The sequence below is a fragment of the Coenobita brevimanus genome, chromosome 3 (genome assembly GCF_032717465.1).
Source record: "Coenobita brevimanus isolate Jiangsu-jjx chromosome 3, ASM3271746v2, whole genome shotgun sequence".
NCBI classification, from domain to species: Eukaryota; Metazoa; Arthropoda; class Malacostraca; order Decapoda; family Coenobitidae; genus Coenobita; species Coenobita brevimanus.
Genome location: NC_136956.1, coordinates 2,698,475 through 2,713,137, shown reverse-complemented (window position 1 = coordinate 2,713,137; position 14,663 = coordinate 2,698,475). Strand labels below are relative to the sequence as shown.

Below are 14,663 nucleotides of genomic sequence, written 5' to 3'. Positions count from 1 at the left end.
GCGCCGAAGTGGTGACATGTAGAGGTGTACGGTACGTAGGAGGACTATTGGGCCTTGAAAGTAGGCTGTGAAGTCTATGCCCAGAGTCGGTCACATTAAAAAAAAAAAAAAAAGTATTCTATGACATAGGGGTAGAGGCAGAGACAAGAAAGAGGCAGGGAGGGAGGACAAAGGCACGCGCACGCACGCATGTACACACACACATTTCGTACATACATAAATACGTACGCGTACGCACTCATTAACGCATGCACCTAAACACACACACACACACACACACACATGCACACAGGTACATATGTGAGCTTGCCACGCATGCATGCATGCATGCACGCAAGAAGAGAGAGAGAGAGAGAGAGAGAGAGAGAGAGAGAGAGACGTAAAACTTTCTGAAATGGTGGGCGGAAAAAATCAGCCTGGTAATAAATAAACAAGAGGTGAATTCTGAGAGCCATGTAGATGGTGATGGTGATGATACAACTACTAATAATAACAAAAATAACCATGAAGCACACAGAGAGCGCATACCCCCACCAGTGCCAACAAGAGTTAAAATTTCCTGCTATAAATCCTCTACCCTATTAGACGAATACTTTTACGGTTTCACATAGTCAGTTAATTCTACGGACTTAGTTTGCCCTGTTACAGAGTTCTCAGACAATGTATACCTCCTCAGTCAATTACTTTTAAGGTCTTAGTCTGCCCTGCTACTAAATCTCAGAGAAGGCATACCTCCTCCGATGCCGAGAAAGTTTATGGTTTATTTATGCATGTGGTTTCGGATTCACCTCTAAATCTAATCAACCCTTCCCTGACCCACTGCCCACCTGTCCACCAGATGTCAGTGAAGTCCGAGAACAGCTTTTTGAGATGTGTTATTTGCAAACAAACAGACAGACAGACGCGGGTGAATACGTAACCCAGTCCAACCCTTCGGTGGTGGTAATAATAATAATAATAATAATAATAATAATGATAATAATGAAAATGAAATGTCGAGAACTCGGGCACCTGAGCTGTCGATGCAAAGGACCGTACTACAAACCCAAGAGTTCAGGCGGCATACCTGCGACGTTCAGTCGTCAGATGTTCCTGAACGTCAGTCATCCTTAAGCCCCTGTCACACATAAGTGACTCAAGGCCCGACTGCAGCGGGACTCAAGGTTGTGTCCTAATTGGCTCCCATGCCTCCCGACTGGCAGCAAATCTCTTCGCACAGACTTTCTCCTCCAATTCCACCTTAGACGATTCTGGTGCTGTTCCTCGCCTCTGACTTCCTCATGGCTAACATTAAAATTTCTTCAGTTGATGTATTTTCTGCCATCACTGGCCTCAATACTAACAAGGCATATGGGCCTGATGGAGTCCCTCCTGTTGTTCTCAAGAACTGTGCTTCTGTGCTTACACCCTGCCTAGGCAAACTCTTTCGCCTTTCTCTGTCATCTTGTACCTTTCCTTCTTGCTGGAAGTTTGCTCTCATTCAGCCAGTCCCAAAGAAGGGTGACCACTCCCAACCCTCTAACTATCGTCCAATTGCTTTAACATCCTGTATTTCAAAAGTTTTCTAGTCAATTCTCAATAGAAAAATTTTAAGGCATCTTTCCTATCACAACCTTCTTTCTGATCGTCAGTACGGGTTCCGTCAGGGACGCTCCACTGGCGATCTTCTCACCTACCTTTCAGACTCCTGGTCATCCTCCTTTCGGGACTTTGGCGAAAGCTTTGCCATTGCACTTGACATCTTATAGGCTTTCGATCGAGTCTGGCATAAATCTTTAATTTCCAAACTGCCCTCTTACGGTTTCTGTCCTTCTATCTGTGCCTTCATCGCTAGCTTCATTTCTGGTCTTTCTATAGACTCTGTTGTAGACGACCATCGTTCTTCTCCTAGATCTATCAACAGTGGTTTTCCTCAGGGCTCTGTCCTATCACCAACTCTCTTCCTTTTATTCATCAATGACCTTCTAAGCTGTACATCTAACCCTATCCACTCATACGATGATGACTCCACCCTTCACCTTTCCATTCGGTTCCCGCAACGCCCATCTCAGCAGTTACTTCAACAAACAAGGGATTAGGCTATGGCACACCTAATGTCTGACTTGGCTCGTATCTCTGACTGGGGTACAAATAATCTTGTTGTTTTTAATGCATCTAAGACTCAGTTCTTACACCTATCAACCCGTCTAAATCTTCCACAGGTATACCTACTAATGTTTAATAATATTCAGCTTAATCCTGCATCATCCTTGAACATGTTTGGGGTTTCATTTACTCGGGACTTATCTTGGAAAGATCATATTACATCTCTTGTAAAATCTGCTTCCAAGAGATTGGGTGTGCTAAGCCGACTCCGTTCTTTCTTTACCCCTGCACAGTTGTTGACTCTATACAGGGGTTTTATCCGCCCCTGTGTTGAGTACAACTCTTATTTGTGGGGAGGCTCTCCACATACAGCTCTTCTCAATAGGGTAGAGTCAACGGCTTTTCGTCTCATTAACTCTCCCCCTCTTACTGACTCCCTTCAACCTCTGTCTCTTCGCCACACTGTTCAATCTTTATCTCTTTTCTATCGCTACTTTAATGGTCACTGCTCCTCTGAACTGTCTGCATGTATTCCTCCACCTCTACGACGGGCGCGTAGCACCCGTCTAGCAGCAAACTCTCATCCCTTTTCTGTCCAACTCTCTAATGCAAGAGTTAACCGTTACTCCCAGTCCTTCATTTATGCAACAGGTCAGCTCTGGAACTGTCTCCTTCTGTCTGTATTTCCTGCTGCCTATGATATCCAGTCTTTCAAACGCAGTGTGTTCAGGCATCTCGAAATGAACGGGTCTTTAATTTGGCTCTTTCTTGTATTTTGTTTTTCTCTTGGCGGGAACTGTTATTGTGGGCTCATGGCCTTTGATTCCTTCTTCCTCGCATAAAGAAAAAATCTAATCTGTTCATGACTGCCTCACAACTGGTCGTGACGTCATCAAGAACGTGACCAGATCACATGGCGACCACGAGGCGACGGAGCAACGAGTCTTCAAATTTGAAATTTTAACGGATTTTCGTCAGCCACGACTGCCCAAGAATGCAACACGACTGCGTGACGCGTTCGGGGAATACACGACGACCCCTCCCCGAGCTTCCCCTGACTCAGGGTCTGGTTGAGGTCTGATCATGGTCTGGTCATGGTCGGCGACTCGTTACACAGTCGTAACTGTTTTTTTGTTGGCGACTGCACGCTGACACGCAACGAACGCATCACGATGCATCCAATTGAGCTAAGACTGCTTCAGGATTGACCTATGACACTCCCGACTATGACGCAACTGTGACCCAACTTTTGGCAAGTCGTGAGGCGGCCACGATTTTTTAACGAGCCTTAAAAATTCGTGAGGCTCGAGGAGTCGTCCCAGCGGCTCACGACCGCCCTCAAGAGTCCGGGCTTTGTCGGAGAATCAAGGGACGACCGATGACAAAAGCCATTACGACCTTGAGTTGCGCCGCGGTTGGGCCTTGAGTCGCGTATGTGTGACAGGGGCTTTCCTGTACAACATTTGTACCGTCATTCTTGGCGAAACCCAATTCAGGCGTTTGAATGCCGCGACAGTCGTTAGGCTGGAAGAAAATGCGCTGCATGACCGCTAGCAGCGTGCAAATTTAATGTTTCTTCTGGTTAATAAACCTGACATATCATTAACCCATTCTAAGCTGTTGTTTGTATATAAGAAACATGCATACAGTATATGGGCTAGACTTGGTAAAAAATGATGGTAAAACGCACAAAGTCGATCCAGTTACGAGAAAGATACAATATACTGTATAGTCTGAGCATGAGTTATGATTTATCCTCTTTATGCCAATATTTGCACGACAGAATTATTGAAGATATCTAGATCTGAATTTATAGGGGCAAAGTGAATGTATTAGTGTATACTTCATAGACTTCCGTGGTATGTTTCCTGCCAGCCCATCAGTCAAGAAGTGTACAGAAGTACTGTTAATCCAGATTACGTACACCACTACTCATTTAGCAGTACGTCCTGTGTTCCTAGATTTATATTACAAGATGTAAATACGTAGTTACAACAAATTATTTTTAGCAGGAAGACTGCGTTGCTTCCTTATAAAGCTGCTTGAATGGTGACATTCATTGCACGCCAACACGTGAGGGATGGAGTAACATTCCTGTTTTTTTTTTTTTTTTTTTTCAGCAGTTTCTTTCCACACCTATGATTCAGCCATGACCAGCAGACCATGTTGGAAAATATAGGTTATCACATGTGTGTATTGTCACAGTTGTTCAATCAGTTTTGTATATCTGGCTATGATTCCTTCCCTTATGCTGTTGCCACCTTTCCTGTCATAGTTATTATTAGTAGTTTTCCAATTTAGCTCTGTAATAATACTTCTCTTCTATTCACGTTTTTAATTATTCCCTTTCCCTTCAAATGGTGAGCAGAGATTTCTTAAGCTACTTGGTACAGTATTTCTTTTCTGTCCCAGTCAGCTTGATAAGTCTTACCGGTACTTCTTTTTACAGAAGTCATTCCACGTCTACAGTACTTTCATCCAGTTCTGTTTTATACACATTCAGTCTGCTTGCTGTTCTGTTTTTATGTTTGATGTTGTTCTCCTTCACTAAATACTTATCTCATTATTTCCTATTCTGTCAGTCACTGTTTAACTTCTCTTTTCATGTTTTTAATAACCCTCGCACCCGAACCAACATTCTCTGCCTTTCTTACAGCCACCTACTCCTCCATTACAGTAACTGTCATTTCCATCTAATTAACTATTTTTCTGTATTATATATGCATGGTACAGGCCATATCCTTAGGCCCGTAACTATTTACTGGTAAGGAAAGCTCTTGGGATAGGAAGATGCCTCAGGATGATTTTTCTTTCATTCTTGTGTGTGTGTGTGTGTGTGTGTGTGTGTGTGTGTGTGTGTGTGTGTGTGTGTGTGTGTGAATCTCATGAAATAGTCTGCATTGTTTTACTAACAAATTTTGTATGATAAGCCAACACACTTATGCTAAAATGTAAGTGCTTGATTGAAATAGGTAAATATTTTAGCCAGCATCCTAACCAGCCAATTCACTCAACTTCTGGTAACTTTCCTAACTTTATCTTACCTAAGTCAAAGTATTGATGCAAAAACGAACTATGTATTTCGATAAAGAACTAAAGTGATCGTGTTTATTTGTTGGTCTATCTATCTGTCTATCTATCTATAGCCCGACGCCCTAATCCCGCAAAGGGTGGCCGCAGACAAAACGCCTCCAAGTCGCTCTGTCACCCACCATTTGACTACCCTCCTCCCAGCTCACTCCTCCCTCCCTCGTATACCTCTCAGCTTTGTCGGTACCGTTGAAAAATTTATGTACTTTATTTTTTACCCATCACTGTAACTTAACAATATAAGGGAACACTACAGCCGGTGAAAAATACAAACTCAATTATTTTACCAACACTAACCTAACTCTGATATCTGTAATTCCCGCCAAGTAACCTAATATTGCACATTTTCTGTTCTTATATACTGACTTAGCCGCAGATATTGGGGAAAAGTAGCCACGTATCCAGCAAAGCACTGTGATTTTCGGTGATCATGTTAGGTGAAATACAATGAGGTGGTTTGGCCATGCGGAGAGGATGGAGAGCGAGAGATTAACGAGGAGAGAGCGTGCGAGTGAGGTGGAGGGGGGGAGAGGGAGGGGGAGGCCAAGGATAAGGTGGAGGAATGGAGTGGAGAGGTATATGAGAGCGGGGGTGTGTGAGCTGGGAGCAAGGCAGTGAAGTGGCATTGGACAGGGCGACATGGCGAAGATTTGTTTGTGGCCACCCCTTACGGGATTGAGGCGTCTGGCACTAAACAAATGGATGAACCAGCCACCGAAACCTTCAGCTGCTACATAAATCAACTACATTCGTACCCTTGAACTGCATGTAATATACTTAAGGAAGCACTTCACTAAAAATATATATGATTTATTTCATTATTTTCCAATGTCTAGATTGTCACACACGGATATTGTTCGACTAGAGGCAGGAGCTTATAGGCCTGCCCTCATATGTGATAACTACAGGATTAAGTTGGCTAACACACAAACTTTAATATTCCTGCCGTTTCAAAAATCTATTGAGAAATCACACAGATAGTCTGCATTTAACTTGGAAGAATTTATTTTCATGCTCCAAAATGCGCCATCTCGCCACGTCACCACCACGGATGTTTTGTTTACCTGTGTTCACTTACAGAAACGTTTAGTCCTGCAAAATTTTCCGAACAGGCCTGTATTTCTCATATATCTTAGCCTGCCAAGGACAATTATATTCCTGAATTAGTCGAGGATTATTAATGGAAAACCCATCTATCGTATTTATGAATATTTAGGTCTGTTACACGAAATGGGGGTCTCTGGAGGCGTTTATTCTCCTGCCACATACAGTACTATATTACACCATAACCGGGTGACGAAAGCCTGGCGCGAACAGCATATTTGTTAATGGTACGAAAAACAGGAACGTCAGACTCACACGTTCGTCAGTACTGGCGTTTAGTGTTTACAGTACAGCCCTAAGCGACGGTCAGTATACCTTCGCCAAGCCTTTTGCAGTAGAAGAAGCTATTTCTTCTACTGATAAAGCAGATCTCTTCGCACAGACTTTCTCCTCCAATTCCACCTTAGACGATTCCGGTGCTGTTCCTCCATCACTTCCCCTCTCTGACTTCCTCATGGCTGACATTAAAATTTCTTCAGCTGATGTATTTTCTGCCATCACTGGCCTTAATACTAACAAGGCATATGGGCCTGATGGAGTCCCTCCTGTTGTTCTCAAGAACTGTGCTTCTGTGCTTACACCCTGCCTAGGCAAACTATTTCGCCTTTGTCTGTCAACTTGTACCTTTCCTTCTTGCTGGAAGTTTGCTCTCATTCAGCCAGTCCCAAAGAAGGGTGACCACTCCCAACCCTCTAACTATCGTCCAATTGCTTTAACATCCTGTATTTCAAAAGTTTTCGAGTCAATTCTTAATAGAAAATTTTTAAGGCATCTTACCTATCACAACCTTCTTTCCGATCGTCAGTATGGGTTCCGTCAGGGACGCTCCACTGGCGATCTTCTCACCTACCTTTCAGACTCCTGGTCATCCTCCTTTCGGGACTTTGGCGAAAGCTTTGCCATTGCACTTGACATCTCAAAGGCTTTCGATCGAGTCTGGCATAAATCTATAATTTCCAAACTGCCCTCCTACGGTTTCTATCCTTCTATCTGTGCCTTCATCGCTAGCTTCCTTTCTGGTCGTTCTATAGCCGCTGTTGTAGACGGCCATCGTTCTTCTCCTAGATCTATCAACAGTGGTGTTCCTCAGGGCTCTGTCCTATCACCAACTCTCTTCCTTTTATTCATCAATGATCTTCTAAGCTGTACATCTAACCCTATCCACTCATACGCTGATGACTCCACCCTTCACCTTTCCATTCGGTTCCCGCAACGCCCATCTCAACAGTTACTTCAAGAAACAAGGGATGAGGCTATGGCACACCTAATGTCTGACTTGGCTCATATCTCTGACTGGGGTAAAAATAATATGTTTGTCTTTAATGCATCTAAGACTCAGTTCTTACACCTATCAACCCGACAAAATCTTCCACAGGTATACCCACTAATGTTTAATAATATTCACCTTAATCCTGCATCATCCTTGAACATGCTTGGGGTTTCATTTACTCAGGACTTATCTTGGAAAGATCATATTACATCTCTTGTAAAATCTGCTTCCAAGAGATTGGGTGTGCTAAGCCGACTCCTCTCTTTCTTTACCCCTGCACAATTGTTGACTCTATACAGGGGTTTTATCCGCCCCTGTGTGGAGTACAACTCTCATGTGTGGGGAGGCTCCCCACATACAGCTCTTCTCAATAGGGTGGAGTCAAAGGCTTTTCGTCTCATTAACTCTCCTCCTCTTACTGACTCCCTTCAACCTCTGTCTCTTCGCCGCACTGTTGCATCTTTATCTCTTTTCTATCGCTACTTTAATGGTCACTGCTCCTCTGAACTGTCTGCTTGCATTCCTCCACCTCTACGATGGGCGCGTAGCACCCGTCTGGCAGCAAACTCTCATCCCTTTTCTGTCCAACTCTCTAATGCAAGAGTTAACCGTTACTCCCAGTCTTTCATTTATGCAACAGGTCAGCTCTGGAACTGTCTCCCTCTGTCTGTATTTCCTGCTGCCTATGATCTCCAGTCTTTCAAACGTAGTGTGTCCAGGCATCTCAAAATGATCGGATCTTGAATTTGGCTCTCTATTGTATTTTGTTTTTCTCTTGGAGGGAACTGTTACCGCGGGCTCATGGCCTTTGGTTCCTTCTTCCTCGCATAAAAAAAAAAAAAAAAAAACTCCATGACAGGGTTCATTGTGGGTTGAAATGAGACCCAAAGATACACTAAGTCGACCCCATGTGACCTTGACCTTTGACCCCTTGACCTCGCTGACCTTATCGGTTCACCGTCCCTTCATAGTGCACCAGCGACAAAGGTTTGGTCGAAATCCGTCAATAGGGTTCAGGAGTTATCGAACCCAGAAATGTTACGGACGCACGCACGCACCAACGCACGCACGGATTGACAGACAAATCACTGAACGCCTCCTCCATCATACGTGTTTGGAGACATAATAATAATAATAATAATAATAATAATAATAATAATAATGTGTTCTTCCTTACAGGGTGTCGGTGGTGTGATGGGTGGGAGCGTACTGGGTCAACTCAGGTGTTCTGTTTGGCGTTACTACCTTGCACACATCAGGCAATGGGTGTGTATCTCTCTCTCTCTCTCTCTCTCTCTCTCTCTCTCTCTCTCTCTCTCTCTCTTCTTCCGGGCATGAAATAAGAGTCTGCTTTCCCCCTTGTAAAACTGGGCACCTTTGAAGAAAATGTGACTGTTGTATGTAGCAGTTCAGGAGATATCTATTACCTCTCTGAATGTCTTACGTGTAGCGATTTATTTTGAACTTCTTGCTATCCTAAGTCTTCTTATCTTAAATTAGTCTTAAGGCTTCTTCCTCTTCCTCTTCTTCTTCATCATCTTCTTCTCCTTCTTTTTCTTATACAAGGTTAATCTCATTGCTTCCTCTTCCTTTTTTCCTCCTGTTCTTCTTCGTCGTATCTGGAGTTTATCTAAATTCTTCTTCTTTGGCCTTTTTCTTCTTCTGCTTCTTCTTCCTTCTTCTTGTTCTTTTTCCTTCTCCCTTTTCTTCTTCCTCTCCTCCTCCTCCTCCTCCTCCTCCTCCTCCTCTTCTTCTTCTTCTTCTTCTTCTTCTTCTTCTTCTTCTTCCTTCCTTCCTTCCTTCCTTCCTTCTCTTCTTCTTCTTTCCTTCCTTCTTTCCTTCTCTTTTTCTTCCTCTTCATTTTCTTCTTGTCCAGAGTTAAGCTTGTCTTCCTCTAATTAGCTAGGGTTATTCTTTATTCTTCTTCTTATCTTGTGCTAATCTTAGGTATTCTTATCTAGGGTTACTTAAATCTTCTTCTTCTTTTTCTTATCTAATCTTTTGTCATCTACTTCTCCTTCTTCCTCCTCTTCTTCTTAATAATATTTTCTTCGTATCTTGGACTAATCCAGGTCTTTTCCTTCCTTTCAGCCGTGGTTGCTGGGCACGCTGCTGGTGGCTGTGGCTCCCTTCGCCCTTCTAGCCGCCCTACGAACTGCCGCGCCCCCGGAAGAGAAAGATGAATGTGCGTAGATTTAGTAGTAGTAGTAGCAGCAGCAGTAGTAGTAGTAGTAGTAGCAGTAGTAGTAGTAGTAATAGTAGCATTTTGGTAAATGTAGTTGTAGCGAAGGTGATGGGCGGTGGTTTTGGTGGTGGTAGTAGTAGTAGTAGTAGTAGTAGTAGCAGTAGTAGTAGCAGTAGCAGTAGTAGTAGTAGTAGTAGCAGTAGTAGTAGTAGTAGTAGCAGTAGTAGTAGTAGTAGTAGTAGTAGTGGTAGCAGTAGTAGTAGTAGTAGTAGCAGTAGTAGTAGTAGTAGTAGTAGTAGTAGTAGTAGTAGCAGTAGCCTTGTTACTTCTGGCAGCCGTGTGAAATGCTTGTTTACCTTATAATATTCAGCTGTTTTGAATTTTCTGTCTAATTCAGTGTTACATTAGATTATTATTATTATTATTATTATTATTATTATAATATTACCTGTTAGTATTCATATTATCATTAATAGCAAGAGTAATCAACCTACCTATCCATCTATCCATCCATCCATACTTCAGTCAGTCCATCCATCCATCCATCCATCCATCCATCCATCCATCCATCTGTTTGTCTGTGTGTCTAGCAATCCATCTATCCATCCGTCCATCAATCAATTCATCGTTTTATCCATCCATCCATTCATCCATCCATCAGTCATTCTATCAACCCATCCATCTATCTCCCGTACAGGTCACTTCCTCTCACGCACGCTGTGGTCTGGAGTTGGATCCGGATTGTTGCAGTCGTTCGTGTGCACCCTGGACAACCAGTGCCACTCCGGGGACAATCTCACAGCGGATATACCCCATCAGTTCGAAGGAGCCCCGTGAGTTGACGATAGATAGATGGATAGACGGATGGATAGATAGATAGATAGATAGATAGGGAATAGATAGATGGATAGACGGATACATAGATAGATAGATAGGGGATAGATAGATGGATGGATGGATGAAAGAATGGATGAATGGATAGATAGATAGAGATAAATAGGCAGATAGATGGATAGATAGACAGAAGGGTACAGATAGATAGATAGATGGAGTGAGGGAGGTTGTGCATGAGTCCTAGTGTGTGTGTGTGTGTGTGTGTGTGTGTGTGTGTGTGTGTCCAGATAAATATTACTGATGTACTTTGTAATATCTCATTTGGTTATAACACAAGTTCCACTGATTCCTAACTCATTTGTCCATGTTTGATTAGATTAGAGTAAAAACCTTATTATTCTCTGACAGCTTCAAGTCTCAAGCACACTGTTCAAGCGAGATTCAACCCATCTGATGATATTTAAACCATTTTCACCACAGCTTCGTCTAAAATGCCCATCTCTCCACCTTCAGTGCTGAGTTGTAACGGTAGATTAACAGTTGATGGTGGTGCTAGTCACGAAAAAGTGCACTGAAAAGGGTGCAGAGCCACAGCATTGTCGTATCCTGCAACTTAGCAATGTGGCATAAGCTGCAAAAGTAAAAAAAATCTTGACCAATCTAAGGTTACTGAACTGGAGTTAGTTTGGGTAGATCTCATTTGGTTTTGACACTGCTTCGAGATTCCGACTCACTTGATACCGCTTGTTTAGTAAGACGTACCCCAAATAGGTTTCACATCGAGGGCAGACACTCTCTCTCTCTCTCTCTCTCTCTCTCTCTCTCTTTCATGGCCTATAATTGCCATCTCACCGAACGATGAATTATTACAGGAGAGTAACATTAGAATATGAAGTTAGTCACGAAAAAGTGCTATGGGAAGGATGTAGAGCCATAGCACTATCTTTTTCTGGCTCCGTGGGTACTGAAATAAGTTACAGAAGGACAGAAATCTGGACCAAGTTAAGGTGAAAGGCGTATATGATTTAAGACCACATTAAGGGGAAGTATATTATCACAGAGGAGAAAATGCTTCGAAATCACCAATGCCTGCAAGAATAAGGGTGTGTTAGATTTACTTCCATTAAGCCAGCATCATTGGTTCATGGAGATTCAACGAACTACATTTTTATTTGATGCAAGGAAGAAGGAACCAAAGGCCAGATCCCGCCAGATTGTTCTCCCTATGAAAAAATGAAAACAAGATGAGCGAGAGCCAAATTCAAGATCCTTTCATTTCGAGATTCCTGGACACACTTCGTTTGAAAGACTGGAGGTTATGAGGAGTGGGAAATACACACAGAGGCAGACAGTTCCAGAGTTGACTGCTGCATACATCAAGGACTGGGAGTAACGGTTAACTCTTGCATTAGAGAGCTGGGATGTAAGTTTGCTATTAGACGGGTGCTGCGTGCCTGCTGCAAATGGGGAGCTTACATGTAGGACTGGGAGTATCTGTTAAATCAAGCATTAGAGATCTGGACAAAAAAGAGATGAGAGTTTGCTACTAGACGGGTGCTACGCGCCCTCCATAGTGGTGGTGGGATGCAAGTAGACAGTTCAGAGGAGCAGTGACCATTGAAGTAGAGACAGAAAAAGGATAAAGATGCAACATTGCGGCGAAGAGACGGAGGTTGAAGGTAATATCGGTGGTTCATATCAGGTTCATTGCAGTGGTTCATATCAGGTGGTTCATTTCAGGTAATACCGGTGGTTCATATCAGGTTCATTTCAGTGGTTCATCTCAGGTAATATCGGTGGTTCATTTCAGGTTCAATGAGCTGTTGAACGCGTCGTTATGGTCAGACGAAAATGGTGTGGTGGATGGGGGCGTGTCAGACCTTCCCGCCAGCCTCTCGACACTGACAACGGTGGCTAGGTTACTCAATACCCCAGCCCTCTCTCAGCTAATGGGTGAGAATATTATACATACACTTGTAAATACACATACATGTACACACACTTACATATATACGCACACAGATACACAGGCACTGACACTGACACTTGTATTGGCACTAGCATTGACGCTGCCGTACACACACACACACACACACACACACACACGTCACTGCCACCGCCACCACCATCACCTGTGTCTCTCAAATTAATGATGATAGCACAGCAACAGATTCAGTTAGTGCTGTCACCCACACGCACAGACAGAGAGAGAGACAGCTGCCCTTCTAATATAGCTTCTTCTTCAGGTAGTGGGGTGTTCGCAGGGAACCTCAACTTCAGAAGGAGGAGGACAACGAGTGTAGACGTGACCAGCATCTTTATTACAAACGTGTCTACCTTTAAAATGTCATCATCAGTGATCTTAAAAGAGAAAAAAAAATCAAGTCAAAAGCCTAAAAATTAATCACAATATTGCGTAAAAGAAAAAACACAGACACACTGTCTAAAAAAGAAAGAAAAAAAAAAAAACGGGGATGTTTTAGTATTTTCCTATCTCTTTTTTTTTTTTTTTTTTTTTCCCAGACCGCGCGTCTGTGTGTGTTTTTCTTTAACACAATAATGTAATTAATCTTTGGTGTTTTGACTTGATTTTTCCCTTTTCTCTTTTAGATCAATGATGATGACATTTTAAAAGTCGAAACGTTTGTAATGTAGATAATGCTCACGTCTACGCTCATTGTCCTCTTCCCTCTAGATTCTTCTTCCTCCTTTTAATTTGTTCATTAATATACTAACCTGTCCTAACTTAACCCATCCTATACTAACCCAACCCAAATTCAACCCAACCCAACCCAACATAAACCAACCCAGCCCAACACAGCAATAGAATCCAGCCACACTATACCCTAAAGAAACTTAAGCGAGCCCAGCCCTGCCTAACCTGACTTGACATCTCCTTTACTAATCTAACCTAACTAGAAATAACCTCATCTAACCTGATCCAACCAAAAACAATTCAACTCAGCCCAACCCAACCTAAATAAATGTAATTATGCTTATCCAACTTAACCTAACCTAACCTAACCTAACCTAACCTCTCCTCCACCCTCAGATACTCTAGTGATGTACAGTAAGCTCAACAAACCCAATTTAACCCAGCATAACCTAAATTAACCTAATCTTAGAAAAGCCAGAATAGAACAGACTTGTACTCCATCCCCCAGAGACGGTGTGCAAGTGGGTGATGTGGTGAGCACTTTGGTTAACCTCTGAGCCAACCTAACCTAACCTAACCTAACCTAACTTAATCTAATCTAACCTAACCTAACTCAACCCAACCCAACCTGGCCTAACCCAACCTAACCTAATCCAACGTAACCTAACCCAACCTAACCTAACCCAACCTAAACTAACCTAATCAAACCCAGCCAAACCTAACCTAATCAAACTCAACCTAACCTAACCTAATCAAACCCAACCTAACCTAACCTAACCCAGCCTAACCTAACATGAACTTAAACTCACTGATCCCAGGAGTGTTTTTCAATATAATCTTGCCATCTCCTGACGAGTCTATTGGGGTTCGGACAGACTTTTCGAACTGGAGGGGTTAGATATAGAATTAATAAACCCCTTCATTACGAGAGGCTTTTTGGAATTCGAGTAAAATCATCTGGTAAAAGAAATAAAAAAGAACGACACTTGGAGTCAAGGGGTTCAACTTCCTGTAAACCCCTCCAGATTGAACCATACTTGTACTCCATCCTCAGAAGAAGGTGTACGAGTGTGTGACCGGGTGACCTAACTTGACCCAGCCTATCCTACCCCGGCATAAAAAATTTGATCCAACATAATCTAATTCAACATAAACCAAACCTAACCTAACCAAAGTCGATTCGGACCAGACATGCACTCCATCCTCAGAAGACGGTATACGAGTGCGTGACGTGGTGACCTAACTTAAGCTACTCTGACCCAACCTGACCTAACCCAACCTAGCCTGACAACCTAACTCAACCTGTTCCAACCTAACTTAACCTGACCTCACCCAACCTAAGTTACTATGATCCAACCCATCCTAACCTAACCCAACCCAACCCAACTCAACCAACCCAACCCAACTCAACCAACCCAACCCAACTCAACCAACCCAAC

At 42.9% G+C, this 14,663-nt stretch overlaps 1 protein-coding gene across 1 annotated transcript in view; it reads left to right on the top strand.

Moving 5' to 3' along the window:
* Positions 1-14,663, top strand: part of LOC145393963 (uncharacterized) — a 263,346-nt gene that overhangs the window by 53,070 nt on the left and 195,613 nt on the right. Inside the window, exons 2-5 of the mRNA XM_080267943.1 lie at positions 8,729-8,815; positions 9,641-9,734; positions 10,432-10,567; positions 12,379-12,521. Coding sequence (XP_080124069.1) covers positions 8,744-8,815; positions 9,641-9,734; positions 10,432-10,567; positions 12,379-12,521 — 445 coding nt within the window. The 5' untranslated portion in view covers positions 8,729-8,743. The remainder of the gene's footprint in view (positions 1-8,728; positions 8,816-9,640; positions 9,735-10,431; positions 10,568-12,378; positions 12,522-14,663) is intronic.